At 51.3% G+C, this 25,748-nt stretch overlaps 11 protein-coding genes across 11 annotated transcripts; 5 read left to right on the forward strand and 6 right to left on the reverse strand.

The window, feature by feature from the left end:
• Positions 1-99: 99 nt before the first annotated feature.
• On the forward strand, positions 100-1,812 carry N7443_004269 (translocon subunit SEC61; the record flags this gene model as incomplete). The annotated part of the gene is made up of 5 exons (XM_056884325.1): positions 100-109; positions 206-306; positions 367-534; positions 601-1,676; positions 1,731-1,812. 5 exons carry the CDS (start codon positions 100-102, stop codon positions 1,810-1,812), a joined length of 1,437 nt encoding a protein of 478 aa, XP_056742603.1.
• Positions 1,813-2,423: 611 nt separating this feature from the next.
• N7443_004270 (pyridoxal 5'-phosphate synthase subunit PdxS) lies at positions 2,424-3,484 on the forward strand (the record flags this gene model as incomplete). The annotated part of the gene is made up of 3 exons (XM_056884326.1): positions 2,424-2,525; positions 2,592-2,774; positions 2,855-3,484. The coding sequence occupies 3 exons, from the start codon at positions 2,424-2,426 to the stop codon at positions 3,482-3,484; spliced, it is 915 nt and encodes a 304-aa protein (XP_056742604.1).
• A 1,208-nt stretch (positions 3,485-4,692) lies between these two features.
• N7443_004271 (phosphate-sensing transcription factor PHO4) lies at positions 4,693-6,868 on the reverse strand (the record flags this gene model as incomplete). The annotated part of the gene is made up of 3 exons (XM_056884327.1): positions 4,693-5,192; positions 5,262-6,300; positions 6,359-6,868. The coding sequence occupies 3 exons, from the start codon at positions 6,866-6,868 to the stop codon at positions 4,693-4,695; spliced, it is 2,049 nt and encodes a 682-aa protein (XP_056742605.1).
• A 633-nt stretch (positions 6,869-7,501) lies between these two features.
• N7443_004272 (uncharacterized protein) lies at positions 7,502-8,340 on the forward strand (the record flags this gene model as incomplete). Its single annotated transcript, XM_056884328.1, is given in 3 exon segments — positions 7,502-7,937; positions 7,998-8,119; positions 8,131-8,340. 3 exon segments carry the CDS (start codon positions 7,502-7,504, stop codon positions 8,338-8,340), a joined length of 768 nt encoding a protein of 255 aa, XP_056742606.1.
• Positions 8,341-8,753: 413 nt separating this feature from the next.
• Positions 8,754-9,769, reverse strand: N7443_004273 (WW domain-containing protein; the record flags this gene model as incomplete). Its single annotated transcript, XM_056884329.1, has 2 exons — positions 8,754-9,621; positions 9,681-9,769. 2 exons carry the CDS (start codon positions 9,767-9,769, stop codon positions 8,754-8,756), a joined length of 957 nt encoding a protein of 318 aa, XP_056742607.1.
• A 1,347-nt stretch (positions 9,770-11,116) lies between these two features.
• On the reverse strand, positions 11,117-12,187 carry pmp47 (putative peroxisomal membrane protein Pmp47; the record flags this gene model as incomplete). Its single annotated transcript, XM_056884330.1, has 3 exons — positions 11,117-11,232; positions 11,292-12,022; positions 12,081-12,187. 3 exons carry the CDS (start codon positions 12,185-12,187, stop codon positions 11,117-11,119), a joined length of 954 nt encoding a protein of 317 aa, XP_056742608.1.
• An 885-nt stretch (positions 12,188-13,072) lies between these two features.
• N7443_004275 (Rab family GTPase YPT1) lies at positions 13,073-13,998 on the reverse strand (the record flags this gene model as incomplete). Its single annotated transcript, XM_056884331.1, has 4 exons — positions 13,073-13,267; positions 13,373-13,600; positions 13,660-13,707; positions 13,771-13,998. The coding sequence occupies 4 exons, from the start codon at positions 13,996-13,998 to the stop codon at positions 13,073-13,075; spliced, it is 699 nt and encodes a 232-aa protein (XP_056742609.1).
• A 617-nt stretch (positions 13,999-14,615) lies between these two features.
• On the reverse strand, positions 14,616-18,200 carry N7443_004276 (M1 family metallopeptidase; the record flags this gene model as incomplete). The annotated part of the gene is made up of 12 exons (XM_056884332.1): positions 14,616-15,210; positions 15,268-15,480; positions 15,545-15,987; positions 16,052-16,122; positions 16,182-16,392; positions 16,449-16,474; positions 16,531-16,647; positions 16,713-16,830; positions 16,895-17,116; positions 17,175-17,599; positions 17,648-17,838; positions 17,947-18,200. 12 exons carry the CDS (start codon positions 18,198-18,200, stop codon positions 14,616-14,618), a joined length of 2,886 nt encoding a protein of 961 aa, XP_056742610.1.
• A 229-nt stretch (positions 18,201-18,429) lies between these two features.
• Positions 18,430-19,904, forward strand: N7443_004277 (TFIIH/NER complex subunit SSL1; the record flags this gene model as incomplete). Its single annotated transcript, XM_056884333.1, has 3 exons — positions 18,430-18,644; positions 18,707-19,042; positions 19,112-19,904. 3 exons carry the CDS (start codon positions 18,430-18,432, stop codon positions 19,902-19,904), a joined length of 1,344 nt encoding a protein of 447 aa, XP_056742611.1.
• Positions 19,905-20,206: 302 nt separating this feature from the next.
• Positions 20,207-20,817, forward strand: N7443_004278 (DUF5572 domain-containing protein; the record flags this gene model as incomplete). Its single annotated transcript, XM_056884334.1, has 2 exons — positions 20,207-20,397; positions 20,454-20,817. The coding sequence occupies 2 exons, from the start codon at positions 20,207-20,209 to the stop codon at positions 20,815-20,817; spliced, it is 555 nt and encodes a 184-aa protein (XP_056742612.1).
• Positions 20,818-21,480: 663 nt separating this feature from the next.
• Positions 21,481-24,352, reverse strand: N7443_004279 (Pumilio-family RNA binding repeat-containing protein; the record flags this gene model as incomplete). Its single annotated transcript, XM_056884335.1, has 7 exons — positions 21,481-21,697; positions 21,756-21,846; positions 21,900-22,179; positions 22,290-22,916; positions 22,965-24,002; positions 24,060-24,170; positions 24,233-24,352. 7 exons carry the CDS (start codon positions 24,350-24,352, stop codon positions 21,481-21,483), a joined length of 2,484 nt encoding a protein of 827 aa, XP_056742613.1.
• Between the last annotated feature and the right edge of the window lie 1,396 nt (positions 24,353-25,748).

Here is a 25,748-nt window from a genome sequence, read left to right on the forward strand (position 1 = left end):
CTCTCCCCCCGATCTTAGATCACTTTCCACTCCTTCTGCTGGTCTTTGTTTCCAGCTTCCTCTATTTCTTTTTCGACGGATTGGAGGGAATCAGTCACCATGAGCGGCCGTGAGTTTCAAACCCCCCAGCCATCCAGCACACGATCGATACAAATCCCTCCGATTCGGTCTCAATTGCCTCATGGATACTAATGGAGACATATAGTTCGCTTTCTTGACTTGATCAAGCCCTTTACGCCCCTCCTCCCGGAGGTGGCAGCTCCTGAGACCAAGGTGCCCTTCAACCAGAAGTTGATGTGGACGGGTGTATGTGATCTTCAATTCCCTCGAAGACTCGACATGACTTCTAACTTAAGATCGATGCAGTTGACTCTCCTCATATTCTTGGTCATGAGTCAGATGCCTCTGTATGGTATCGTGTCCTCAGACACCTCCGACCCCCTGTACTGGCTGCGTATGATGCTGGCTAGTAACCGCGGTACCCTGATGGAATTGGGTATCACCCCCATCATCTCCTCGGGCATGGTCTTCCAGGTATGTCATTGCGACTCAATTGGACATTTTGCGACGCGATGAAGCTGACAGGTGACCTCCCCATAGCTCCTTGCCGGTACCCACCTCATCGATGTCAACCTTGACCTCAAGACCGACCGCGAGCTGTACCAGACTGCTCAGAAGCTATTCGCCATCATCCTCTCCTTCGGCCAGGCCTGTGTCTACGTCCTGACTGGTCTCTATGGCCAGCCCAGCGACCTTGGTGCCGGTATCTGTGTCCTTTTGATCGTCCAGCTGGTTGTGGCCGGTCTGGTTGTCATTCTGCTGGACGAACTTCTGCAGAAGGGCTACGGTCTCGGCAGCGGTATCTCGCTCTTCATTGCAACCAACATCTGCGAGTCCATCGTCTGGAAGGCCTTCTCCCCTACCACCATCAACACGGGTCGTGGCCCCGAGTTCGAGGGTGCTATCATCGCCCTGTTCCACCTGCTCCTGACCTGGCCCGACAAGCAGCGTGCCCTGTACGAGGCTTTCTACCGCCAGAACCTGCCCAACGTCATGAACCTGCTGGCCACTCTCCTGGTCTTTGCTGCCGTGATCTACCTGCAGGGCTTCCGTGTTGAGATCCCCGTCAAGTCCGCTCGTCAGCGTGGCATGCGTGGTTCCTACCCCGTCCGTCTATTTTACACCTCCAACATGCCCATCATGCTGCAGTCCGCTCTGTCCTCCAACGTCTTCTTGATCAGTCAGATGCTGTACTCCCGCTTCTCGGACAACCTGCTTGTCAAGCTCCTCGGAGTCTGGGAGCCTCGCGAGGGCTCTGCCCAGCTTTTCGCCTCGTCGGGTATTGCCTACTACATGTCCCCTCCTCTGAACTTCAAGGAAGCCCTCCTGGACCCCATCCACACCGCCGTCTACATCGCCTTCATGCTCGTCGCCTGCGCTCTCTTCTCCAAGACCTGGATTGAGGTGTCCGGCTCCGCTCCCCGCGATGTTGCCAAGCAGCTCAAGGACCAGGGTCTTGTAATGTCTGGTCACCGTGAGCAGAGCATGTACAAGGAGCTCAAGCGTGTTATTCCCACCGCTGCTGCCTTTGGTGGTGCCTGCATTGGTGGTCTCTCCGTCGCCTCCGACCTCCTCGGTGCCCTTGGCAGCGGAACTGGTATCCTCCTTGCCGTGACGTAAGTTATCCCCGAGTCATATGTCTTCTGATCTGCGCACTAACATTTTCATAGTATTATCTACGGCTACTTCGAAATTGCCGCCCGTGAGGGTGATATTGGCGCAGGCCTCAAGGGCCTCGTCCCCGGCAGCTAAATGACCAGTGCTGCATTTTCTCCTACGAGCAGTATGATGAGCGACGTCCGCCGTCCTCTGTAATTCTGTCCATTTTTGTGTTTTTAATTGTCCGCTATTCTTTATACTATTTTGAGGATGAACGCATTGGTGAGTCGACGAGGCTCTAGGGTGCTATGAGTTGGAGCACCGGAGTCATTCGCCCGTCGAAAGTGCTCCCGGGCCTGTAACCATATTCTACAGAAAAACCAAATGAGTTGATTTGCCTATACGTTATTTGAGGTTATGAGTAATTCTTAGAACTGGATTTTCCAACTTCCTAACTTTGATCACGGTGAATGTGGCATGGTATTACAGTCACGTACAGTCACTGAGACCCCCGGTATCCTCGGGTAACTCGAGCCCCGATTTCGCAGGCGGCGAGCTTAAATCATGAGGGGCGATACCTCATTAGCTAAGGCAGCCATCTTGGCGGGGAAAGTATTCCCAAGGTTCTACTCGTGTTGACTCATGAAACTTTGTCTCTTTCTTTTTAACCTTCTTTCTTCTTTCCTCGACTTCTCTCTGCCCTTCACTTCTCCTCTCTCCTCTCTTCTCTGCTCTCTTCTTTCCTCCTCTCCTCGATTCTCACAATGGCTGCCCAAAACGGAACCTCCAATGACTTCACTGTCAAGGCCGGTCTGGCCCAGATGTTGAAGGGTGGTGTGATCATGGACGTCGTCAATGCTGAGCAGGTATACTTTGAAGCAAACCGGGCTGGTCTACTTGCCTCTCGCTAACATGTCCGTTCTCTTCTTCAGGCCCGCATTGCCGAGGAAGCCGGTGCCGCCGCCGTCATGGCCCTCGAGCGTGTCCCCGCCGATATCCGTGTCGAGGGTGGCGTCGCCCGTATGTCCGACCCCAGCATGATTAAGGAGATCATGGAGGCTGTGACTATTCCCGTCATGGCTAAGGCTCGCATCGGACACTTTGTTGAATGCCAGGTACGTGTTTGGAGCGGCCCCGCTGCCCGACAAGCCATCTCCGCTGGAGGGCAGGGAAGCTAACTTGCCCCGCGCCACAGATCCTCGAAGCCATCGGTGTCGACTACATCGATGAGTCTGAAGTCCTGACCCCGGCCGACGATGTCTATCACGTCACCAAGTCCACCTTCAAGGTTCCCTTTGTCTGCGGCTGCCGCAACCTCGGTGAGGCCCTGCGCCGTATCTCCGAGGGCGCTGCTATGATCCGCACCAAGGGCGAGGCCGGCACCGGCGACGTCGTCGAGGCCGTAAAGCACATGCGCACTGTCAATGCTCAGATTGCTCGTGCCCGTGGTATCCTTCAATCCAGCCAGGACTCCGAGCCCGAGCTGCGCGCCTTCGCCCGTGAGATCGAGGCTCCCTACGAGCTGGTCCGCGAGGTCGCCGAGAAAGGCCGTCTGCCCGTGGTCAACTTCGCGGCCGGTGGTGTCGCTACCCCTGCCGATGCGGCGCTGATGATGCAGCTGGGCTGCGACGGTGTCTTTGTCGGTTCCGGTATCTTCAAGTCTGGTGATGCTAAAAAGCGTGCTCGTGCCATTGTGCAGGCTGTGACTCACTTCAAGGACCCCAAGGTTCTTGCTTCGGTCAGCGAGGGACTGGGTGAGGCTATGGTCGGCATCAATGTTCAGAAGATGCCCGAGGCCGACAAGCTGGCTGGACGTGGTTGGTAAATACCCTTTATTCCTGTCATTATGTGTTAGATTCCGGACCGGTTTGAAAATATCTTAAACATGAGCCATGACCTGTTTGTCTTGTTACCAGATACAAAAATTTAGAGATGAGCTTTTGAATATCCGAAAAGTCAATACTTGAGAGTAGTCATCTACTTGCCTTGCATATACTCCCTCCCAAGGCCAAGAATCCGTAAAATATCTGAAGCCCGCCAAATTCCTCAACTAGGTAATCGAGCATACACATCCACAGATCAGACCCACCATATCCGGCACAGACACGCCCCTGCACGATACGCCCGGAGATCAAAGAGATCAATAATATGATAGGTTCTCCGCACCGAACCACCGATCACCGAACGCCCTGAGGAAGACCGGGAAACAAACTCCTTTTCGCTAAGCCAATGGCCAATCGGTGATTTGCCTGTCCATTTCGATCCCGTTTGCGCTCCCGCGTCACCGAGTCACCGACTCTACCCGCGGATCCGTGAATCTGGTATCCGTATGTGCGTTTACCTGTAAAAATACAGGTGTATTGTGCACTCGGTCGGAGCGCGTACGGAGTACATCGATAGCATTGATTCGACGCTTGGAGTGTTCAATTTAAATCAATCATTATATGAACAGCCTATGACGAAGTATGGTCCGTATGCATCGCGCTGACTTTTCACCAACCCGTGCTATCAAGTCCTTTCACCGTGTTCGAAAGCATAGCACGTCGAAGACCCCCGTAAACCTAGCGCCATTTGTCTTGAGCTCGGATGGATAGTAACATCAATGACTTGGCCGAGACTTGGCGTATTCAATCGAAGTCAGGAAGCTCGAAGGGATCTTTGGTTATTCTAATTCCACGTCTTGCTAGATCATGGAGACAGCCATCAAGTGGCATAGGCAAAGGTTGATTATGGCATGTGGGCGAAGCCGGAACAATATGCCAAAAAGGTTGAATAGTCATATCAAAGTCTATACCTGGATACAAAGAGTGCGAAGCCTCACGACCAAGGTATAACAATTTGGAAAAAAAAAAAAAAAAAAAAAAAAGAAGAAGAATGAAAATGAGCCGCCCGGAAAAGTGCAAAAGACGCCGTCGCTATCAAACCCCCAAAATAAGACAAGATAGATCATTACACATCCGTGAGAACCACTATCGAAAAGCCCCCTTGTGATCCGGGCCCTCGAGGCAATCACGTTCCTGGTATACAATTTGGTCATGAAGTCTCGTTGGCCGAGTCATGACCGGTGCCATTGACTTCCTTTCCAGTCACAGCTGCAGGGGTATCTGCAGATTTGTCGTCGAGAGTAGTGCCAGCGAGCTTTGCCTCCGTTGCAGCCAATTTCTCGGTGGTGTCATCTAGGCTTTTCTTAAGGGCCTTGATGTAATCGATGGCCATCTCTACCGCACTCGCCTTGCTGATGGCTTGGTTGGAGGCCTTCTCTTTCTCCTTGTCAGCGGGTTTGACCCCGGTCAAGGCAGCCTCCTTTGCCTGTCTCGCCTGAACAAAGTCTGGCGGTATTAAGGTCTCGATTTCCTTAAGGGCGCTATTGATTCGATTCCGGCGTCCCTGTTCGGCAAGTTTATGGTTGGTGCGCTTGGAACTCAGATTCTCAGCCAGTGCCTCCGGGTATGAGACGCCTGAGGGCAAGGTGCCATCAAGAATATGCTGGTAATTGGACTTGGAAGCCAAGTAAAGCGCATCTTGCGACATTACTGTAGAGATTTTGTTAGCATGGAATGCCTTAAAATGTCGGGTCTCTAAAGAAAGGGACTGGCACTCACCCTCACCACTTCGCATCAACGGCTGGATGCTCGGACTGATCTTCGGTCGCAATTGAGGGCTAGCCTGCGTGGAGCTCACACTAGGTCGTTTCCGACTAGATATCGAAGATCTGGACGGGTCCGATCGCTTCGGGACCGGCCCACTGGGGGATGGCATGGCCACCGTGCACGGGCTCATCGCAATCGACGCGGGGGTTCTTTCTGCAGCTGATCGAGGCTCCAGAGATGGTGTCCCGTGTGCAGAAAGGACCGGGCTGGCCGTACTGGTGCGTAGACTAGTTTCGATGCGATTGACCCTGGGACGCGGTTGTATGGGTGGCGCTGCTGCCTCGGGCAGGGCGATGTCCTCCATGATCTCATCGTGTATCTCAAGCTGCGCTTGACCAGTGAATTGATCCAGTGGATCTCGAGCATGCTGCGAGCGCTGAATGCGCATCAAAGTCGCCGGAGTGGCAGCCGTGCCAGGCGACTGGGCCACCGGGTTGAAGGCAGGAGACTGCCGCGGCGGTGGAAGTGCGGGTGGTGGCATCAGCGGTTCGGACAAGGGTTCGGGGGAGACTGAATCCTGACCAGAGCCTTCATTGCTGCTAACTTGAAGGGAGCGCACATCGTGGTTTTGCGGCTTGCTCAGCTCGTGGGTCAGACTGTTATAGAACTCTTCCGAGCTATGAGGCACCGGTTTTCCCCTATTGCGCTGAGTCTGTGCTCGAAGGGAAGGCGACTGTTTGACCTTACTGCGACCGGGAAGTCGGGAGGTTGTCGAAGTTCGCCGGCGGTTGGTCTTGCGAATGATACTGGGAGACGGGGGAGCCGAAGTGCCCGGCAGATGGTTCATCTCGGCGTGGGTGGCTACAAAGCCCACATCTGACATCTGTCTCGCATGGAATGGATATCCATTGTTGGAGCTACTGGTGTTCTGTGCTTCCAGCGCAGGCGAGGTAAGAGGTGTGAAGTATTCTCCAGGGACGGTATATTCAGGAACTCGAAATTGGCTCTCTAGTGGTGTCATCGCCGGAGAAACGAGTGGAGTGTAAAGCGCCTTGAAAACATGCGTGAGCGGAGTTCACAGAGAGTGGACTGGGAATATTCCAACATACCTGTTCCTCGTTGATGCGCGAGTATCGATCATACATATCTGCATTCTCGTCCACCCGCTGGGGGTAGCGGGCGGCGTTTCCGTGCAGCTCCATACTGTTTGGTGTCGGGGGGATCATAGGCTGGCCCTGCATATAGTGGTGGTTTGCAGACTGCTGCGACGAATCCTGGGCACAGAAACCCGGGGTCATACTGGGGGTGGAGTAAGACATGCCATGCGACTGCACGGGGCCATGGCCAAAGTCCATGGCGAGGCCTTCAATTGGAGTCGCGTACTGGTGGGATTGCGATCGGTGATCGGACGAGATGGCCGACTCGGGGGCTGTGGTGGTTGGAGGGACCATCGCGTGTTGCTGCTCCTGCATCTGGGAATGCGCTGGTCCGTGCCCCTCGAGGTCGGTAAAGTGCATGTTGAATTCAAGGAAGTTGGAGAATTCATCTTCGCCGGGCGCCGAGATGAGAGTATTCTCATGAATCTGCTCCGGCCAGGTCATAGCCGGCTGGTGCTCCATATTGGAAGTTTTCTGTCTCGACTGTCCCAGAGAGAAGCCAATCAGACTAGGGGGGTAAGAAGCGGGGGTCTGAGCTGAGAACCGACACTAAACGCCTTGACGCGGCATCTAAGAGAAAGAGGGATTCCAGGGGATGGAGAGGAGAGGAGGGGAAGACCAAACCAGAAGCCTTGAGAACCAGACCCAAGAAGTCGAGGTGGAGAGGTTCCGTTCCCTTCGGGCGGAGACGGTTTGTATGAAATCTTACCGGGCGAGGCACCCGGTGGCTCACCTTCGCTTCTTTTTTTTTCTTATTCTTTTTCCCCTTGGCGCTAGATGCGCCTGTAATGCGAACGAGAACCCTTTAATCTGCCACACTTCAGGGTGCCCTATATGTGCGATGAATCAATGGACTGGTACTCGGCTAAATAGAAGACAAGACTCCGAAATTGACATTCCCACTTTTTTTGCCCACTTTTTCCACTTTTTCCACTTTTTTTTTCCCAGAGACCCGAGATCCAACGTTGGCCCTCTATAATGCATCTTGGTCCGAGCTTTCGTGTCCACCCCTCTAAAACGTCAAACTGACTTCCTCCGTGAGAGAAGCTTACCTTGGAAGCTAACCACCTATACATTCAACCCCCCACCCCCAAAATGCGCTTCTTCCTGGCTGCGTGGCTTTGCCACTTGGCTGCTGCTTCATTGACTATCACCATCTCTCCGTCTTCCCTCCTCCCCCACCCCCATTCTCTCCCCGCAACCACTCATGCCACCCTTACCACCTCGGATCGCGTCCTAACGGCTTCGCTCACCCGATCGTCAACTTTGGTGTTCTCCGATATCCCCTCATCCGGCCCTAACTCGTACCTTCTTGATATTCGTTCCGGCGAATGGGTCTTTGCTCCCTATCGTGTCGACGTGGCCGCCGATGGAACCGTCCTCGGGATTTGGGAGACTTTCCGAGGCAACCCGTGGGACAATCGCGGCGCGGAGAAATATGTCGTTGATATTGCGGGAAAGGCACAGGGTGATATCGTGATCGAAGCCAAGGTGGTCGGTCGCAGAGGATTTTATGAGGAACGCGCCAAATGTGAGTTTTGCTTTTCTAAGCCGAGAGTCTTGCTCTGTTGGATTATGCTCATTTCTACAGTTTCGCCAATGAGTCTTGTCAAAAATCCGATGATCTTGCTTGCAATTGTCGCCCTAGGTTTCACCCTAGGCATGCCCAAGCTGATGGAAAACAGTGCGTTCCCTCAACTTCCCTTCCCGACAGTCACTAACAGATGGCAGTGGACCCTGAGATGCGTGCTGAGTTTGAGCAGCACTCCCGATCGTCCCCGATCACAGGTGCTACAAGCAACGCGATGGCCGGAGGTGGTTTCGATCTGGCCGGGTGGATGGCTGGCACCTCATCCGGTCCTACCGCTGATGCCGACGCTGCCCGTGGAGAAGCAACAGGTCGGGATACAGGCGCGGCGCGGCGCCGAGGCTAGTCGATCTGATCATATAATGAGGACTGTAGTATTAATTGTGCTGCGCGAGATTTTAGTCCGAATCAGATGATGTACTTCTCCAGTTCTAGACCCCCAGCCTTGAAATCGTCTTGTTCGAAAGATCCCTCGTAGGCTCTATCTGCAGTTTTTCCAGGTCAAGGCCGCTAGCCTTGGTCAACTGAAATTGTGCATGCAGCTCAATCATCTCTAGAATTTATTTGGTAACACTCTATCCGATAAGCCTTCCAAGCAAAGATACCCAATGTAATTATAGGAATATGAATGAGTCATCTCGTGAAGAATCGTACAATTCGCAGTAAAAGAAAGCCCAAACCCGAGAATTCTTCTTCGAAACAAAACCATAAGCTCAAACCGAGCGAGCAGAGAAAATCATAGCATCGAAAGGGGCATGTTTAGAAATCTCCCCCTCCAAAATCATCACCACCACCACCACCACCGCCATCATCCCAGCCACCACCTCCACCGTCATAGCCGCCATTATCGTAATCGTTGTGATCCCCCATGTCTTCCATCGCATCGGCAAGCAGCATGCCACCGACCAACCCTCCACCCACACCTAAAGCGGCTGCACCTGCAGTTCCCATACCTCCAGATTTCCTTGGAGGTTGTTGCTGCGGATAGTAGCCACCCTGGGGGGGATAGCCCCCGTATCCTTGCTGGGGGTAGCCGTATCCGGGTCGTGGAGCTGGTTGCTGAGGGTAGCTGTTGTAGTATCCACCTGGCTGCTGCTGCTGCTGCTGCTGCTGCTGCTGCTGAGGGTATGAGGCGTACTGCGGTTGTGATGGTCGTGAGCTGCTTCCGGAGCTTTTGCCCATCAGTTTGCTGAGGAAACCGCCCTTGCTTCGTTTTTGCTCCGGCATCGGGCTCTGGGAAGAGGGCCCAGGAGAATATCCGGCGCCTGCTGACTGTGGCCGAGACGGATCGCTATAGTAGTCTGCCGCAGCACCTGGTATTGGACCCCTGCTACCCCCCCTGCCCCCGTGCGCATCTTCCTCGGCCTGGAGCTTGGCTGCAAGTCGCGCGTCTTCGTCTATCATACTTGGGCTGGCACGACTCTGAGAAGCATTTGAAGGATTGTATGGGTTGTTCGACGCCATGGACTGCTTTTTATCTCCCATTACGGCTGCCATCGCTGGGTCGGCAGGGCCAGTCTGGTTGTATGATGGCGGAGGCTCGCTCGGGGCAGGACCGTCAGCACTCGGTGTAGGAGCCTGCGGCGGGTCCCACTGTGATTTTCCAGTTGCAATATTGACATAGAACCTGAAATTTCGACCATCAGTATTTGTTGGCAGGGTACAGAGGGGTAGATGGGAGCTTACCAGGTCTGATATCTCTCGTCATATTGCGCCTTCCAGCCCTCCGGAACCGATGGTGGGGGAGGGCCCGGCGGTGGGTTGAAGGACGACATGAACTATCGCAGATTCGAAAGATTGAGAATGAGAATTGATCAATGAGGGATGTAAACAATGTGAGAGTAAAGAGGGAAAGAGGGGAAAGTAGTTTGGGTTAGTCCCGGAGCTCTTGGTATATATATACCCCATGCAACCCCACCGACCACATTCGGCCAATGCAATTGGGCACTGCGCCACAGTGGCACCTGGGGTGACATCATCATGGACAGTATAATACTTGGGTTTCCCGTTGGCCCAGGTACCTGCTTTAACCATTCCTTGTTTGAATCTCAGTCATAAAAATAAATAGTTATCTGCAATATTTAATAATCTATTTACACCGCTTGCCTATGCCCAAAACCTGAATAAGGCTTGGAGATGAAAGAAACAAATCAAAATGGAGAACTCCGCTCCGGCTCTATAGCCGCTACAAAGAAAGACGTTAGCAAACCAAAGACTTCAAACTATCAATCGATGAGGTAAATGGGCTCTAAGAAAATCACAGCGACTGATACAAGTTCAAAGTTTTCCCTTTTTCATATTTTTAGATTTCAGAAATCGCCCTCGAGGTTTGGGCATCTTCTCCAGAGGTGAAAGGTGGAAAGCCTCGAAACTTTCATATCCGAATCTCAAGTCAAGTGAATTAGCACAATCGGTATTAGTGATGGTTCACTAACTTAATACAGAGTTAATGGATGCATCGCCTCATCTGTTTATACAGTATAGAGAAAGACCGGTGGTAGTCGGTACTACCATCGTCGTTAATACTAAGGTGGTGTTCCCGCGTATTTCAAATTTCTTCCAGGCTAGAAGGCTAAATCAAGGTAGTTCTTATAAAAATTTATTTATTAGATGCTACTAGCACTTAGGTTAGAGATATTCTGAGATAAATCGATACTTGAGGAGCTCTTACTTGAGGAGCCCTTCCTAGAGGAGCCCTTACCAGAGATAAAGTTTTTGTTCATCAAACAAATATTGCGCCATCAAATGTGGCTTATGTTATTTTATTATTTTTTTCACCAGTGGTGGCTACCTATGCCTGTATATGAGCCAATTCTGCAGCCCACTAGGCGCAACAATCGAGATCACGTAAAGTGAGTTCAAAGTAACGTTAAAATGATTTTTAAAGAAGAAAAAGAATGGTATATGTACAGTTCCTACCAAATTCCCGTTTGGTCTAGTTCGAATCAGAACGTATCAAAAAAAAAAAAAGTAATCATCTGACTATCGCCTCTAGGACAATCAGCCAGAGCGAGGAGCTGATGTCCTTTGTGGTTGCTGCTCGCTGGAATGGTATACGTTTGCAGACCCAGAGCGTATACACAACAGAGATGGTCCCGAGCAATAACCATTGCAAGTTACCTTCACTTACGAAGAGCATTCTTCTTGCGCATTGAGACCATCATATCATAGAGTACGTCCTTAAAGGCGAAGAGGCATGCGGCAGTAATAGCGCTCTGGGTGACCTTAGGTCCAATTCCTGAATGAAGTAAGCCCGGGTGCTCTGTCATCTGCGTACATCTCCGAGAAGCGACTTACCCTTATACAGCCCTGTCCATCCTTCTTCCTGGATTATTCTCTTGAGGTTGCCATTCAGGCTCTCCTTAGGGCCATCTTTGCTGGCCACGTGCATCCTGCTCTTGATGGTGATGTAAGGGTAGGTGATGCTGGTGGCCATAATCTTGCCGAGGGCACCCAAATAGAACGCATCCTTGGGTGTCATCCGGCGGCGGCGCTCCACGACATTCTTCAACTGCTCGAAGATGGTATATTGTAGGATCGGGTTGATCACCAGAATTAGCGCCGGAAGAACACCAGCAAAAAGAGCCTTGGGCCCTTCCTGTCGGAGCAAGTCCATCAGAGTGTTGATGGTGGATGCCTTGGCCTTCTTGGGGGCCCCAGGTAGGGCCTGTTCTTCAGACTCGGACCGGCGAGCCGTCATACGGGTGTTGATCACCCAGATGGGGTTGGTGATGAGCACCGTCGCACTACCGGCAATCGCACCCGCGATCATGGACTCGACCGTGGTGAGCTTCTTGGAGGCCCGACCCGCCTGGATGGCCGCCTTTTCGAAAGTCGACCGAGTCCACTCATACCAGTAGTAATACACGAAGTTGGTGACACTGATGCCGAAAAGGGCGGATTCTAAACCCGAGTAGAGTCCGGAGATGCCCTCTCGCTGGACAATTCGACGGACTGCGTCTAGAGTGGTGGAGTGGGCCCGCTTGGACTCGACTTGGGCTCTGGTTGACAGAGTAATCAGAGGGTACCTGTGCAGTAGACCTTAGCATTTTCGGCCCCCGCGGAAGAAGGCAGAGGAAGGCGTACGTCAAAACCATCGACAGGATTCCACCGCCGGCACCTGCCAGTGCGTGCGCGATGTTGTCGCTTTGTTGAACGGCCGTGGAGGCTAGTTTCTGCTCACGTTGAGACATAATGGCGAGGAAGGTTGCGGGAGTTGAAGGATTAAGAAACTGAGTGAGACCCGAAAGGAGAGGTTGAAAAAAAAGGGTTCAGGAGACAGGGCGTGGTAATAGTTCGGCTTGAGGAAATGGGGCATGGGGCATGGGGCATGGAGCATGGGGCCTGGGGCCTGGGGGGAGGTTCATGACGTTTTGCCGAGTTGCTTCGTGCCTCGGCTCCCGCTCTTCAACGATTCCGACTCCCACGAGCGAACATACGATATCTAAGCATTAGTGGGTTTTGCCTTACCGATTCAATGTTTTGATCAAAGATCGGACTTGCATGTGATTTACGTCCCTGGATTCATCACGGGCCTTGCTTCACAGGGGGTTTCGTGTCCCCTACTATACTGCGTGTATGCTCCCACCAAGTACTCACTGCCTCAATAGGGAAGCTTCCCTTTCCCCCTCTCAACTTCTACGTAGCATTCAAATGATTCCAGAGAAATCAAAATACAAAACAGGGTAGAAATTCACAAGTTCTCGCCATTAATTCATTCAGAAAAGAGATGAATCCAACCTACAAGAGAGAAAAAAAAAAAAACCAGGAGAGAATGAAGGGCCCGAGAAAGATGCGGCCACGAGAAAAGTAAAAAGCAGAAAACACCGGCGATAATTACGAAGCAAAACGGAGAACGACAGAACACAGGGCCGTCTAAAGCACAGGGAAGAGAGAAGAAAAAGGGCCCCCGGTGGCAGTCGTGAACCGAATGGGAAGAAGCCCTGTTGAGTCCTCGGCCGTCTAGGCTCTGCCGACTGAAGAGTATGGATAAGCCTGGACGATAAGATGTCGTGCCTAGAAAACCCTCATTATGTAACATTGCGCCAAATGGAAGCATCGTTCTGAGTCAAAGTCGTCTAGCAGCAGCCGCCCGCGGATCCGGACTGGACGCCCTGGCCCTGGCCAACCTGCACAGTGGGCTTGTTGTTGACGGTAGCCGTTCCCATGCGCTCCTTGATCTGTCGTGCCATCGTCAAGAAAGCCTGCTCGACGTTGGACGCGTTCTTGGCAGAGGTCTCGAGGAAGGGGATTCCCAGGCTGTCGGCGAACTCCTACAGAATCAAACGACGTATTAATGGCCGGCCTTTCAAAGACTCCAAAGGTAAAACATCCGTAGGGGAGGGCAAGTAGAAATGCCAAGGGTATTTGGTGCCTACCTTCGCCACGGTGTACTCGACCACCTTCTTGTCCTCCATATCGCTCTTGTTACCGACGAGCAGCTTGTTGACGCCCTCAGTAGCATATCGGTCAATCTCCTGAAGCCACTGCTTGACATTGTTGAATGAGTCCATGTCGGTGACATCGTACACAACGCAGATGCCGTGGGCACCGCGGTAGTAGGAAGATGTGATGGTGCGGAATCGTTCCTGGCCAGCAGTGTCCCACTGTAATCTGCGTATTAGCCACGTTCAGGTCCTCCTCACACCATTATGAGCAAACGTACAATTTGAAGTTTCACGGTCTTGCCATCGAGTTCAATAGTGCGGATTTTCTGCGACATGTGCGTCAGCATAACATTCTGGCTTGTACCCCCGCGAAATCGATGTCAACGTACGAAGTCAACACCGATGGTAGAAATGTAGCTTTCCGTGTAGGTGTCATCGGCAAAACGGAGCAACAGGCAAGACTTTCCAACACCGGAGTCTCCGATGAGGAGAAGCTTGAAGAGGTAATCGTATCTATCTCGGTTAGGTAAGGTGGATCGGCGACACGAGGTGGCCACGAGAGAAGACCAGCGAAGGTAATAATACTCTAGTGATGAGAGCCGCGTCAGTCGAATCATACGAAAAACAAGCCCTGAAAACCCACTGAGAGCCCCAAAGCAAAGAGGGAGACGGGAGGAGACAACGGAGAGCAGAGGGTTCAGCGAGGCAGACTTACTACTCGGGATTCATCATGGAAGAGCGAAAGGTACAAAGGGATCAGGAAGAGTGGGAAACTGAGAAAATGAGGATATAGCGAAGAGAATGCGGCGATGAAGCGAGGACGGAGTTGTCGGTGGAGGGGACTGAATGATGAACGCCTGAAATGATAGGAGGTGCAGGAGGCCAGGCGCACCTGATGCGCAGCTTTGTTTCACGTCCGCCACCGCCTTGGCCTATTTGTTATTTCTGGTATTTGGGTATTTTTGATTTCATTGCATTTCTGTTCCTTTTTGGAGGATGATGTTGACTCTTTACTCAAATGAATCTCGAGTATGATGACGTTTTTTGATTTTATTTTTATTTTAATTGTTTCTGTCCCATGGATGTCTCATTCGCCCGTGGCAGCTGACCAACTAACTATACCTACGGACCTAGTCATCAGTCTCGTCCCACCCCAACTAGATGATCCTCGTCATGTTTTGCCTTCTTTCTTCTCATGATCTTTTGGGTTCTAACAGATCATCCTGTTAGCCGCTCACGCATAGCCGTGAGCCTGCAACCACTCCAGAACTAGAGCCTGATCGCGCTCCTTGTAGGAAGCATTGGTCTGAATGTTATCGGACACTATGACTAGGGCTCGGGCATAGGCTCCCGTATTCTTGCTATTGAAGAAGCTTGCGATATCCTCGCCAATCTTGTGGTCGGCAAACTTGGAAAGACCCATGCGAACGAATCGCTCGAAGACCACGTTGTTGGACGACAGATGCGCTTCCACCGAGGCCCAATTCGTTTTGATGTACTCCCACAGGAGGTGTCGCATCTTCGAATTAGCAGCCAGGGACACTGCACCGCTGTGGGCATCCTGAATGGCCACTTTGTCCGAAAAGACGAAGTCCAAGTAGTCCTGCACCAGAGCTGGCTCCTTGGTGCGACCCATGGCAGCCAGGCAGATTTCCTTACCATCCACGGAATCGGTACGGAGATACTCCTCCTTGACAGCGTTATACTCCTTCCGGCCGCCCTCTGACACGTTCAGGCTAAAGATCGTCGAGCGAAGGTTGGTGTGCACGGCGCTCTTGTCTCGTCCAGAAGCCCAGAGATCGAAGCGGCGCTTGGCTTCCGCGACGATGCTAATATGTTTGTTAGTGGTGGCCGGTAGTTGGATTATCAAACAATGTAGGAATCACCTCTCATGACCAGCATTTCCTGCCATTGCAATCAGAAGCTTGCGAAGCTGAACAGTAAGATAGTCCTCGTTTGGCTGGAATTCCCAGCCAATCTGCTCTGCGACCGGGGCCACCAGATCCCGAGTAAACTTCTTCAACCCCTCAGCAGCCTGCTCATTCTGGGAGAAAACGGACCGGAGACTGGCAAGCGATGAAGACAACTGGGACCAAACACTGAAAAAAAAAAGTTAGAGCCGATGGGCTGAATAGTAACAGTAGCCAAGAAAAGAACACTCACAGGTAGTTCTGCTCGCCCTTGAATCCCTCTAAGAGAGATAACAAGGCGGGTGTAGTGCCCTCGCCGGAGACCGCAAGAGCAGCTGCGTCTCCTAGTAGGCCGATCTTATCCTCAGTGCTCAGAAGATCAAGGGACTGACCCAGCTTGGCCAGACGCGCAGGTGGGTAGTTTGTGCGATAAAATCCAGACAGATCCTTGTTGATCTTGTAGAAGGTATCCTCGCCAACACCACCCACAGTGTCGGTTTTCTCGGTAAGAGCGCGAGTATCCACAGTAGCCAGCGTCTGGCCTGACTTAATACCAAGAGGAATCCACCAAGTAGTCTCGTCTTCCTCGGGCTTTGCATCTCCCGTGGACAAGAATCGGTTTTGACGAACGCTGATTTGACCGGGCTCCTCTGCCACGGTCACGACGGGGAACCCAATTTTGCGGATCCACGGATCCTTGAGAAATAAATGTCAGACATTCGAGCTGCTTAAAATGGAGAAAATTTCTTTCTAGACATACCATGAAGCCGTGCACATCCTGGCCAGATGCTTTACTCAAAGCGGACCACAGGTCAGTGGTAGTTGCGTTGCCTGAGCGAAAGTAATAATTAGTCGTTATTATTCGTTTAAGTTTAAAGAAAGCTCCTGACCGTATGCATGAGACTTAAGGTAGTCCGCAACTCCTCGAAGGAATGTCTCTTGTCCAAGGTGGACACTCAGCATGCGGATGACTGAGCTTCCTTTCAGGTAGCTTATGTGGTCAAAGATCTGGTCCACCTCGAGAGCGTTCCGAACGGGCACTTCGATGGGGTGAGAGGCACGCAGCGAGTCGAGATGAAATGCTTGTTGCACGCCTTCAGCCTGTGACAATGTCAACGGTGATCTTGAAAGTATTCTTTACCTCGAGAGTTGCGTACAACAAATTGAGACCAGACATTCCAGTCTATATATATTTATTAGAAGCTGCAACATCGTTGCGTATCAGGAGAGGCGACTCACCGGGGTAGAAATGATCGACAGCCAGCCAACCAACCCAGGTTGCAAAGCCTTCATTAAGCCAAAGCTCATTCCACCAGTCCATGGTCACGAGGTTACCAAACCACTGGTGAGCCAGTTCTTTTATACGAGATGCGTCAGATCGAAACGCTAGAAGTTAAAGCATAACCCAAGAGCATTCTTACCGTGAGCCACCACATAGGCAATCCGGTTCTTATAGCGATTGTCTGACTTTCCTTCGTCAAAGAGAACAGCGGTCGTCCGATAAGTCACCAAGCCCCAATTTTCCATGGCCCCCATGGCCTTCGAAAAAGAAAAAAATCAGCATTAACCAACAAGAGAATATTAGGGAAGCCTTGTCTCTTACAAACTCATGCACCGCTAGCAGGTCTGCCTTGGGAAGCGGGTATTCGATCTCGAAGATCTCAGAGAAGTAATCGACCGTCCGATGGGCACACTCCAGTGCGAAGCGAGCCTGGTCCTCCAGGCCCCGTGTAGTGTAGACGCGAACTGGAATGCTCTTTCCTTGATACTTGCGCTCGGTCATGGCTTCAACATATCCAAAGTCACCCACGGCCCAGGCCAGAAGCTGCAGGTGGCAATTCTCGTCAGTGAGGCGTGCACAAATCAGCCTGGTTCATACTGACGTAGGTGCTCATCACAGGTGTCTTTTCAAACGCCACAAACTTCAGCCCAGCGTGGCTTCCAACTTTTTCTGATTTAACAGGCATGTTGCTGAGAGCCGTCTGTCCCTTGGGGACCTCGATCTCGAAATCGAAAGTGGCTTTCAGGTTAGGCTCGTCGAAGCAGGGGAAGGCCCTACGTGCATCGCAAGACTCGAATTGAGTGCTCAGCATGTAGTGGAAGTCGCCTTCCTTCGGTGTGTCGGCAGTCGGTTCCCCAACAGGCTTGTACTTGGACCGATAGAAACCCGCCATGACATTATTCATGGTTCCCGTAAAGTTGACCGAGAGCATGACGTCTGACGGCAAGAATTCATGAGGGAACTTAAGGAAAACGCGCTCCGATTCTTTGTCGTAAGTAATTTCGTTGGCCTTGGAGAGTTGGTTGCCTAGAGTCGTAAAGCAGAACCGTTAGCCCGTCTTGGTCCCGGACATACCGTGGTCGTTCAGTAACAAACCATTCTTCCCCAGTACTTCGGCAGTCTGCACATTGATCTCCTTCGAGTTCAAAACGATTTCCTTGGTGGAACGGGTGAGCTTGAGATCGATCTTCACCACACCCTTGTATTCCCAGGAGCTACCGAGCTGTAGATCGAAGAGGGAAACATGATAGTTGATTGGTTTAGCCCTGTTAGTCTGGATGTCAGCCGCATGTCTTGAGGGGGGCGGGATGAAATTCAAAAAGAAAAAGAATCCTCCCGAAGAGAGAGTATTTCCAGTAAAGCATTATACTTACACGTCAGGCAGAGTTTCTCTGTCAGTAGACGCCATCATGCGAGCCTCGGCGGAGCAGTATCGAACAGGAGCGAAAGCAAGACGTAAGGGCGCTAGGGCTGTAATTCGCGGGCGCAATAGTGGTCGAGAGGATGAAGGGGAAGAAAATGAAGAGAAGGAGGGACAGAAGGAGGGGGAGGGGCGGAGAGCGACGGGGTGACGAGCTTGAACAGTTACTGCGCGTCTCGTCGCCGCAATGGATCTTCTCCCCCACATCGGGGTTTTAGTGACACTACGGCTATTGACGGGTTGTCGACGGATTTGAATTTCTCGGTTGGTTCTGGAGAGCTGGTCCTCTAAGGCGTTTGTGAACCGACGAAGGGGAAGTTCAATGACGGAGCTCCGACGGAGCTTGGACCCTCTTGCCGAGCAAGCCAGCGCTTTGAATCCGCACTTCTTTCCCATTCGGCCTAGACTTCTCCAATTTGCCCACCTCCCCAACACGATGGCCGACTCGGATGAGGAATACGTGGGAGATGTGACCGAGGACGAGGACGACTTCCCGGTCGCCCGGAATGACCGCACTCGCTCCGGGAAGCGAAAGCAGCGCGGCGGCGCAGAGTGGGAGCTCTCTCGAACCTGGGAGACTCTAGTAGAGGGCGCGGACGGAACAATCAGCTCTACGGTTGAAGGACTACTTGAAGCCGGGAAGCGAAAGAGGTAAGGCCACTTTAAAGCTACCGGGTCCGTGCCATTCAGCTACTGACCACATCGCGACGCAGGCTGCTGAAAGACACGACTCCTCTACAGCGCGGCATTATACGACATGTCATCTTGATTCTTGACCTTTCACAGTCTATGTCCGAGAAAGATCTGCGACCCACACGATACCTCTTGACACTTCGATATGCGCAGGAATTTGTGCGAGAGTTTTTTGAACAGAATCCCATCTCCCAACTCGGAGTCCTCGGCCTACGAGATGGTTTGGCTCTTCGAGTAAGCGACATGAGCGGCAATCCGACAGAACATCTTACAGCCATCCAGTCACTCAAGATCCAGGACCCGAAAGGTCTTCCCAGTCTACAAAATGGTCTTGAAATGGCTCGAGGCGCCCTCTTGTACGTATTTTCTTTATGCGTGGTTCCGTCTGTGTAGCCTTCTGTTATGATACTAATGTGCGACCACAGCCATACCCCCAGCCATGGTACTAGAGAAGTGCTGGTCATCTTCGGCTCCCTCCTATCTTCCGATCCCGGAGATATACATCATACTATCAATACTTTGATCGGCGATAAGGTGCGTGTCCGGATTGTCGGCCTTGCCGCCCAGGTGGCTATCTGTCGTGAATTGTGCACCAGAACGAATGGTGGTGATGAAACCGCATATGGAGTTGCCCTCAATGAACAACATTTCCGGGAGTTAATGATGGACGTGACAACACCGCCGGCTTCGTATTCGCAGAAACAATCGGCAAGCTCATTGTTGATGATGGGCTTTCCTTCGCGGACCGTGGAGGCCCGTCCATCACTCTGCGCATGTCACTCGAAGCCGTCACGAGGCGGGTATTTGTGCTCGCGATGCGGCAGTAAAGTGTGTAGCTTGCCCGCGGAGTGCCCCTCCTGCGGACTCACTCTTATTCTGTCAACGCATCTTGCACGCTCGTATCACCACCTGTTCCCTCTGATGAACTGGGCTGAGGTACTGTGGCGCCAAGCCTCACGAAGCTCCGCTTGTTTTGCTTGCGGACTTTCTTTTCCGGTAGTGCCTCCCGAAGACCAATGGCAAGTCACTGAGACTCACGCCAAAGGAATGAGTGTAAGCAGTCGTTATGAATGTATAACCTGCCATAACCACTTCTGCATTGATTGCGATCTGTTCGCGCACGAGGTTGTCCATAACTGTCCTGGCTGCCAGAGTAATAGTGTTGGAGCATCCCACAATGAATCAGATATGCCTGATCGGATGGATACGACCGTGTAGGATCGGAACTCGCGTTTTTCTTTCTCTCTCCTTCTTTTATGATTGCATGGGTTGGCGTCAGGATTTCAAAAGGGGTCTTAAGACCCTGGGCGTTGAAGTAGACAGACTATCGAATATACTTCAAACATTCTATAATTTAAACATCGAGATTGTCCAACGTCTGATATATGTACTGAAGCATATCGAGTATAAGTATAAAGTATAGCATTATGCACTAAACACTAAACGCTGAGCCTCGGTTACCGAGCTCTGCCCCACGTTCTCCTCCGCATCGCGGAACTCCTTTCTAACACAATCCAACAATGACGCAGTCATCCTCCTTTGAGACCTCGGATTCTTTCGAGAAGCTGTATTCTTACTCATTCCATACGGATTCCGAGTTTGCAAATGGCCTCGCTATTATTCTCGGTCATCCGGGCACCCCCGCCACTCAGGAGGAGATGAATCGAGAGGACGATCTCGTGATACAGGCCAAGTGCTTTTTCTTCTCGCGGTACTGTGCCCTATATTCCGTTGGTACTTCTCATTTTTACTGATTTCAACGTATAGAAAAGAAAATCTCAACCCTCCCATTGACTTCGCCGCCTACAAATCCTGGTCACTTGCACGGTCAACGGGCGAGCAGATAGCTACACCAGACTCTTCGCTAAGGCCAGGCGAACTAGAATCATCCGTGGAAGTGCATGTACCTGATACCGAGACTGAGACGCCCCCGGAGCCTGCCTATCCATCCTCGTTCGCACACATCGTGGAGCTCATCACTACAGGGCAGCCGATTCCGGGTATAGAACAGATACCAGACACGGTTTTGACCGGACATGACACTGCGAGCGAGAAGCCTCGGCGACTGAAACCATGGGAGCGGGATGCTACAGAACTCTCCTTGGGTGAACCTTCGAACGAGGCTGTTTGAACAATGTCCTATAAAGAGAAGCCTGAACATCATGGGAAGACGAGAACTGACACTCAGGAAACAAGATCATGCCGGATCTAATTCAATAAAAAATATTTATCTGCTGTAATTGACATAATGTGGTCACAGACAATGCCGATGACTGGATAGTAAGGAATAGCGACCATCAGAGGACAGAACAAACTGGCGCGAGGGCAAGTTTAGCGGTAGATATTGTAAAGAAGCACGGCATGCAGGCCATTCATTCTAAGAGCCAAAGTCCAGAATGATCATTGCTGAATAATTGCTCCGTATTTGAGTCAAATATGAGCCACCATCGCAACCAGAACGACTTATCCGTGCGTTTTTCGGACCATACTCGTCATTGAGAGACATAAGGTGCCCGGGGTGTCCGAATGTGGAAGAGTAGCAAGCCAAGTAGATAGATCGGCAGGCAGGGAGTGCCTGTGAGATTGCTTCCGCAAAGATAATAAAAAGCTGGCTGTTTGGTGGGTCGACAGAGGTCCAGGTACCGACAGGTGAAGGTGAGGATAATCAATACAAATGTTAACGTTTTGTATGGCTATTTTTGTTATTTCATTCCTTTTTCTTCTCGTCTCCTTTTTGTTTCGATCATCTGGATTGGTGCAAACTTGCAAGACCGACATGTCGGCCCGGGTAAATTCAACGGAACGGCGTGTAAGCAGAGCCCCATTGATTGCCTCGGTTGAGGCGGCCGCCGCTCGGTCCATTTGAAGGGAATCTTTCCTCATTGAATTGATTGAAACGGCCTACATGCATGCCGGTTCCGGGACCAGGGCGCGTGGCATGAGACGGGTTGCAACAGAGCATCGCGACACGAGAGCCAAACTTAGACCCGCGAAGAGAGACCATGTGTTTCCTATGAGCGAAAAAGTTAGCAAGTTGATCATTTACAAAGAGACTCAAGCGCCTCATACCGAATATGACTGGCAACGATTTCACGCTGATGGGTGGCGGCGTTCATCAGAATCCATTGAATCAGGTAGTTGCCATACTGGTCTCCAGCGACTGCTTATTCGGTCAACATACTTTAGAGAGAGAAAACCCATTTTCAAACTTACTGTCAATTAGTGGCATTCGAGGTCGATCAGCGCGGCCAATGCAGACTCGAGAAAGATAGCGATCCAGGAACTCAGAGCCTCCGATTTTCAAACATTTTTCGACTATCTTGGATGCAAACTGGTCCATACTGTAGTCCACAGCAAAATGAAGGACATGCTCGATAGCGCGGCCTTTGTCGTGAGGAGCGCCATGCTCACAAATATGCTGAATGCACCAGTTCCCGAATTGACCATGTGCAAGGACGTCGACCTTACCCAAAACTTCTTCAATGGCGAGCCGCTTCTCGCTGTTAGCACTCGTTCAAATTCAAATTCATACCCTTTGCCAAAGAATGGAAGCGCAGGACAGTGCAGGGAATGGATTTCTTGTCACTACATAATTTCTCTTACCTTCTCTTCTTCCACGCAATTCTCAAAAATGTTTTGGACAACCAGACTTCCAGTCTCACCCAATGCGACCTCATGCCACATTCCGCGCAATGCTTCGTTCACCTTGGCCATGACCTGGGGTGGCGCACCGCTCCACCGAAGCTCGAACAACTTCTGCCAAACATGACATGCATACCGATGAATCACCGTCTCCGGAATCCTGCAAAGAAGCTCGTGGACCATGACAGCTTTGTGTTCCTCGGGCACACAGTCGAATGCTTTTTGGATAACATGACATCCAAAAGGATCCATGCTCAGATTGAGCGTGTGGCCTCTGATTGCGTTGGCAATAGCAACAACTTGCTCCGGGCTTCCATGCTCGAAACAGCGCTGAACTAGAAAGTTGCCGAAACGGTTGATCATCAGAGAATATGCCTTGCTGACAATTGCGTCGACAATGTCGTATTTCTGCTCAGTCATGCCGACCTTGAGTTTCTGTTGCAGGAAAATAGATGCCTGTTGATCGTTGTTGCAAACTATCTTGTCCACAATGTATTTCCAGTCACATGAAACATTCTTGTCGAGAAGCCGCCGATAGTTCAGGGGCTCAAGGGGTGACACGTAGGTTTGAAGGGAGCTTCCACCGCCCTATTTTTGTGAGTCGCTATTAAACAAAAAGCTTAGTGTGGTACTTACCAATGACGTGGCCCATGGGGTTCCGGCTGTAATAGTCGTTGTAAACTCCGTGGCAGTTGGAGAGAGTGCCGTTGCAACAGGTCGAGTGTGAAACGAAGGCATGGAATATATTCCAATTGGCGGGAAGGCGCTCGAGGATCTGGCAGTCGGCAAAGAAGGGGACTCGGGAGCTGCTTCACTTGGAGGCCTCGATACAAAGCTACTGCACAGGGTGCTTGGAGATGGTACAAAGGTTCCACCCCGGTTCGATTGTGTGGCTGATCCACGAGCTCCAGTGTTGGGACCTTGTAAAAATCGGGCTTGTTCATCTGGAGATCGAGAATAGAATCCATATGTACCGGCCGAGGGTCCTGAAAGCACCCGATGTGTGTGCAGCGGTCCATGAGTGGCAAACGCAGGATGCGTAGAGCCACCCCAAAGTCGAGTTGGGTCATGAGTCATGGAGTTAGATGTCTGAGCAGAGTCATCATATTGCTTGTCAAAAGAAGGTTCAATGGTGTTCATTCCGGAAGACAGATGGCTATGCTGGTTCCAAAGCCCTTGCGCGCGGTTATATGCTCCAGCAGACAACGCATCCGAGATATCGGACTGTGAGTCATCCTGTACATTCCATGCATCCTGAAATTGACCGAATGGATGATTTGATGCATTGAAGGCACTCTGTAAATGTGCGATGGTTTGTTCGGTTATCTCACGGTCGCCGAAATCTGCCTCTGATGGAGAGCCCAAAGCTTGATCTAGGGTATGCTTGATGACACGAGTATGAGCTAGCTCTTGCTCCTGCAATGCAATTTTGGAATTGGCAGCAAGAAGCTCCTGCTTGAGTCGACGGAGCTCTGTTGTCTTGTTATCCTGGGCACATGGATAACCTGCATCAGAGGGACCGATTGTAGAAACGATCAGCGAAGGATGGGCAGAATGACCAGATTCTGGATGGATCGATGACATTGTATTAGGAGGGACCTTGATCTGTATCTTCTCAGCCTCTGATGGGGTTTCAATCAAAGATTCGACTTTCACATGTTTTTGCTTCTGCTTCTAGGATTGTGAGATCACTAACGTTGGTATCCAAGGTAGGGGTCCGAGCAAACTGACCTTGCTTGACGGGAGGTTAAAGTCTGAACTAGAAGAGCTCTGCGAGGCTTCATGACGCGATGTCTGGAAATGATCAGAAGGGCTTTGTCGACTGTTGGAACAGTGATGACTCTAAGAGCACGAAGCAATGTGAGTGTCCTGTCTCTTTCGAGACTTCGGCTTGTAAGTCTCACCGACAGCCCGCGTCCAAAAGAGAGACCCCGTAGATCAGCACCATCATTCAAAACGAGCCCTCCCTCCCTGCCAACGCGGGCAGGTTTGGGCGGACTGGCGACACTAGACATCTTGCTCATGGCAAGTAGTCTGGGCGAAAACGCAAGTAGAAGCTTTCAGGTGCAGCTTACATGGGATGAGAAAGTGAAAGCCTAGATATCGCCAAAGATTGCTTAGAGATGGGATATATCAGGAGGGGAAGGGAGAGAGGAAGAAAAGGAAGATGGAAGGAAAGCGGATGTAAGCCAACAACATCGGCAGCCACAATAGAGGAGTGCAGCATGTCAGGAAGGTACGTCTAGGACTGTACTACAATATTTGCATCGGTGCTGAGGTCAGGAGGCCGGGGAGCTCTGCCATGGTCGGTCTAAATGACCGGCCTCATATACTCCCGTGGCGCTCTTCCAACGGCACCGACCATAGGCCACCACGTAGTCCGGTTGCCCCGATCCCGTTATAGTCGGTATAAGAAGAGAATCAAAGCACAGACCTGCTGAATCTTCATCCCAGATCATCAGTTCTTATTTTTTATCATCCAGCGGCCGGAAAAATACAGCCCCAGTCCGGGTTCATACGGATATTCTGGCCCCAGGACTGACATACGGTTATTTCTCGATATGACCAGACGATCAAGGTCAACAAAAATGGGAATTGATTTGACCTTGGCGGGTTGAAGATCCGTGGCCACGGGCTTCCACCAAATTCCCAGGATAACCCTGACCGCGGCCATCCGAGCACTTCTGATGTATTTGAGAATCCGCGCCAAAATACTGTAGCAGAAACAGCTAGTCTGGAAGGCTTAGCTCTCTCCCCTCGACGAGCACACCTCGATCATGAAAGATCTATGGATACAAGAAATGCATTCAGCGCGCCGAGTTGGCGGCCGTATCTTTGATGAATTTTCTCTCGGCGGGTGGCAGTCGAGATACCCCATCAGTTGATGTCCTTTAGGTACCATGTTTACCGACATCGATCTGGGTCCACTTCGACTAGCATTTTTGCGCCATCTAACTAGATTATACGGGGCATCCTCGATTGAGCTGTACTTCCGCAGAAGTCTACCCTTTAGGCTGCGATTAGCATCTCGCGTGCCTGCAAGTATCAGCTTCAAATCCCTCCTATGAAAGACAGCGATCACTTGCAACTGGTCCTGTAAGCCACAAGAATCGAGAGACGGAGGTGAGAATATTCTTGACGGATGAAAATAGGTAAGTCGCATAGACTCCATGAGAGATTTCTTTGTGATACTTACATCAAAACGTTGGGATCTGGAACTTTCATGGGCAGTTTGACTTGGATTGAAAATTGATATTCGGCTGCATGTAAAACCACCGGTTTGAGAAAGATGGCGAAAGTAAGGGGACGAACTTGATGTCCAGCCAGTCGTAAAGGCTCCATTACCGACATCTGATGTTGAGACTGGATCGAAGGCCCCATCGGCAGTGTCCTTGTAGCGCAGAAGAGAACATTTTGTAT

This window comes from Penicillium atrosanguineum (genome assembly GCF_028827265.1).
Source record: "Penicillium atrosanguineum strain IBT 20685 chromosome Unknown utg000003l_segment0_segment0, whole genome shotgun sequence".
In the NCBI taxonomy this organism is placed as follows: Eukaryota; Fungi; Ascomycota; class Eurotiomycetes; order Eurotiales; family Aspergillaceae; genus Penicillium; species Penicillium atrosanguineum.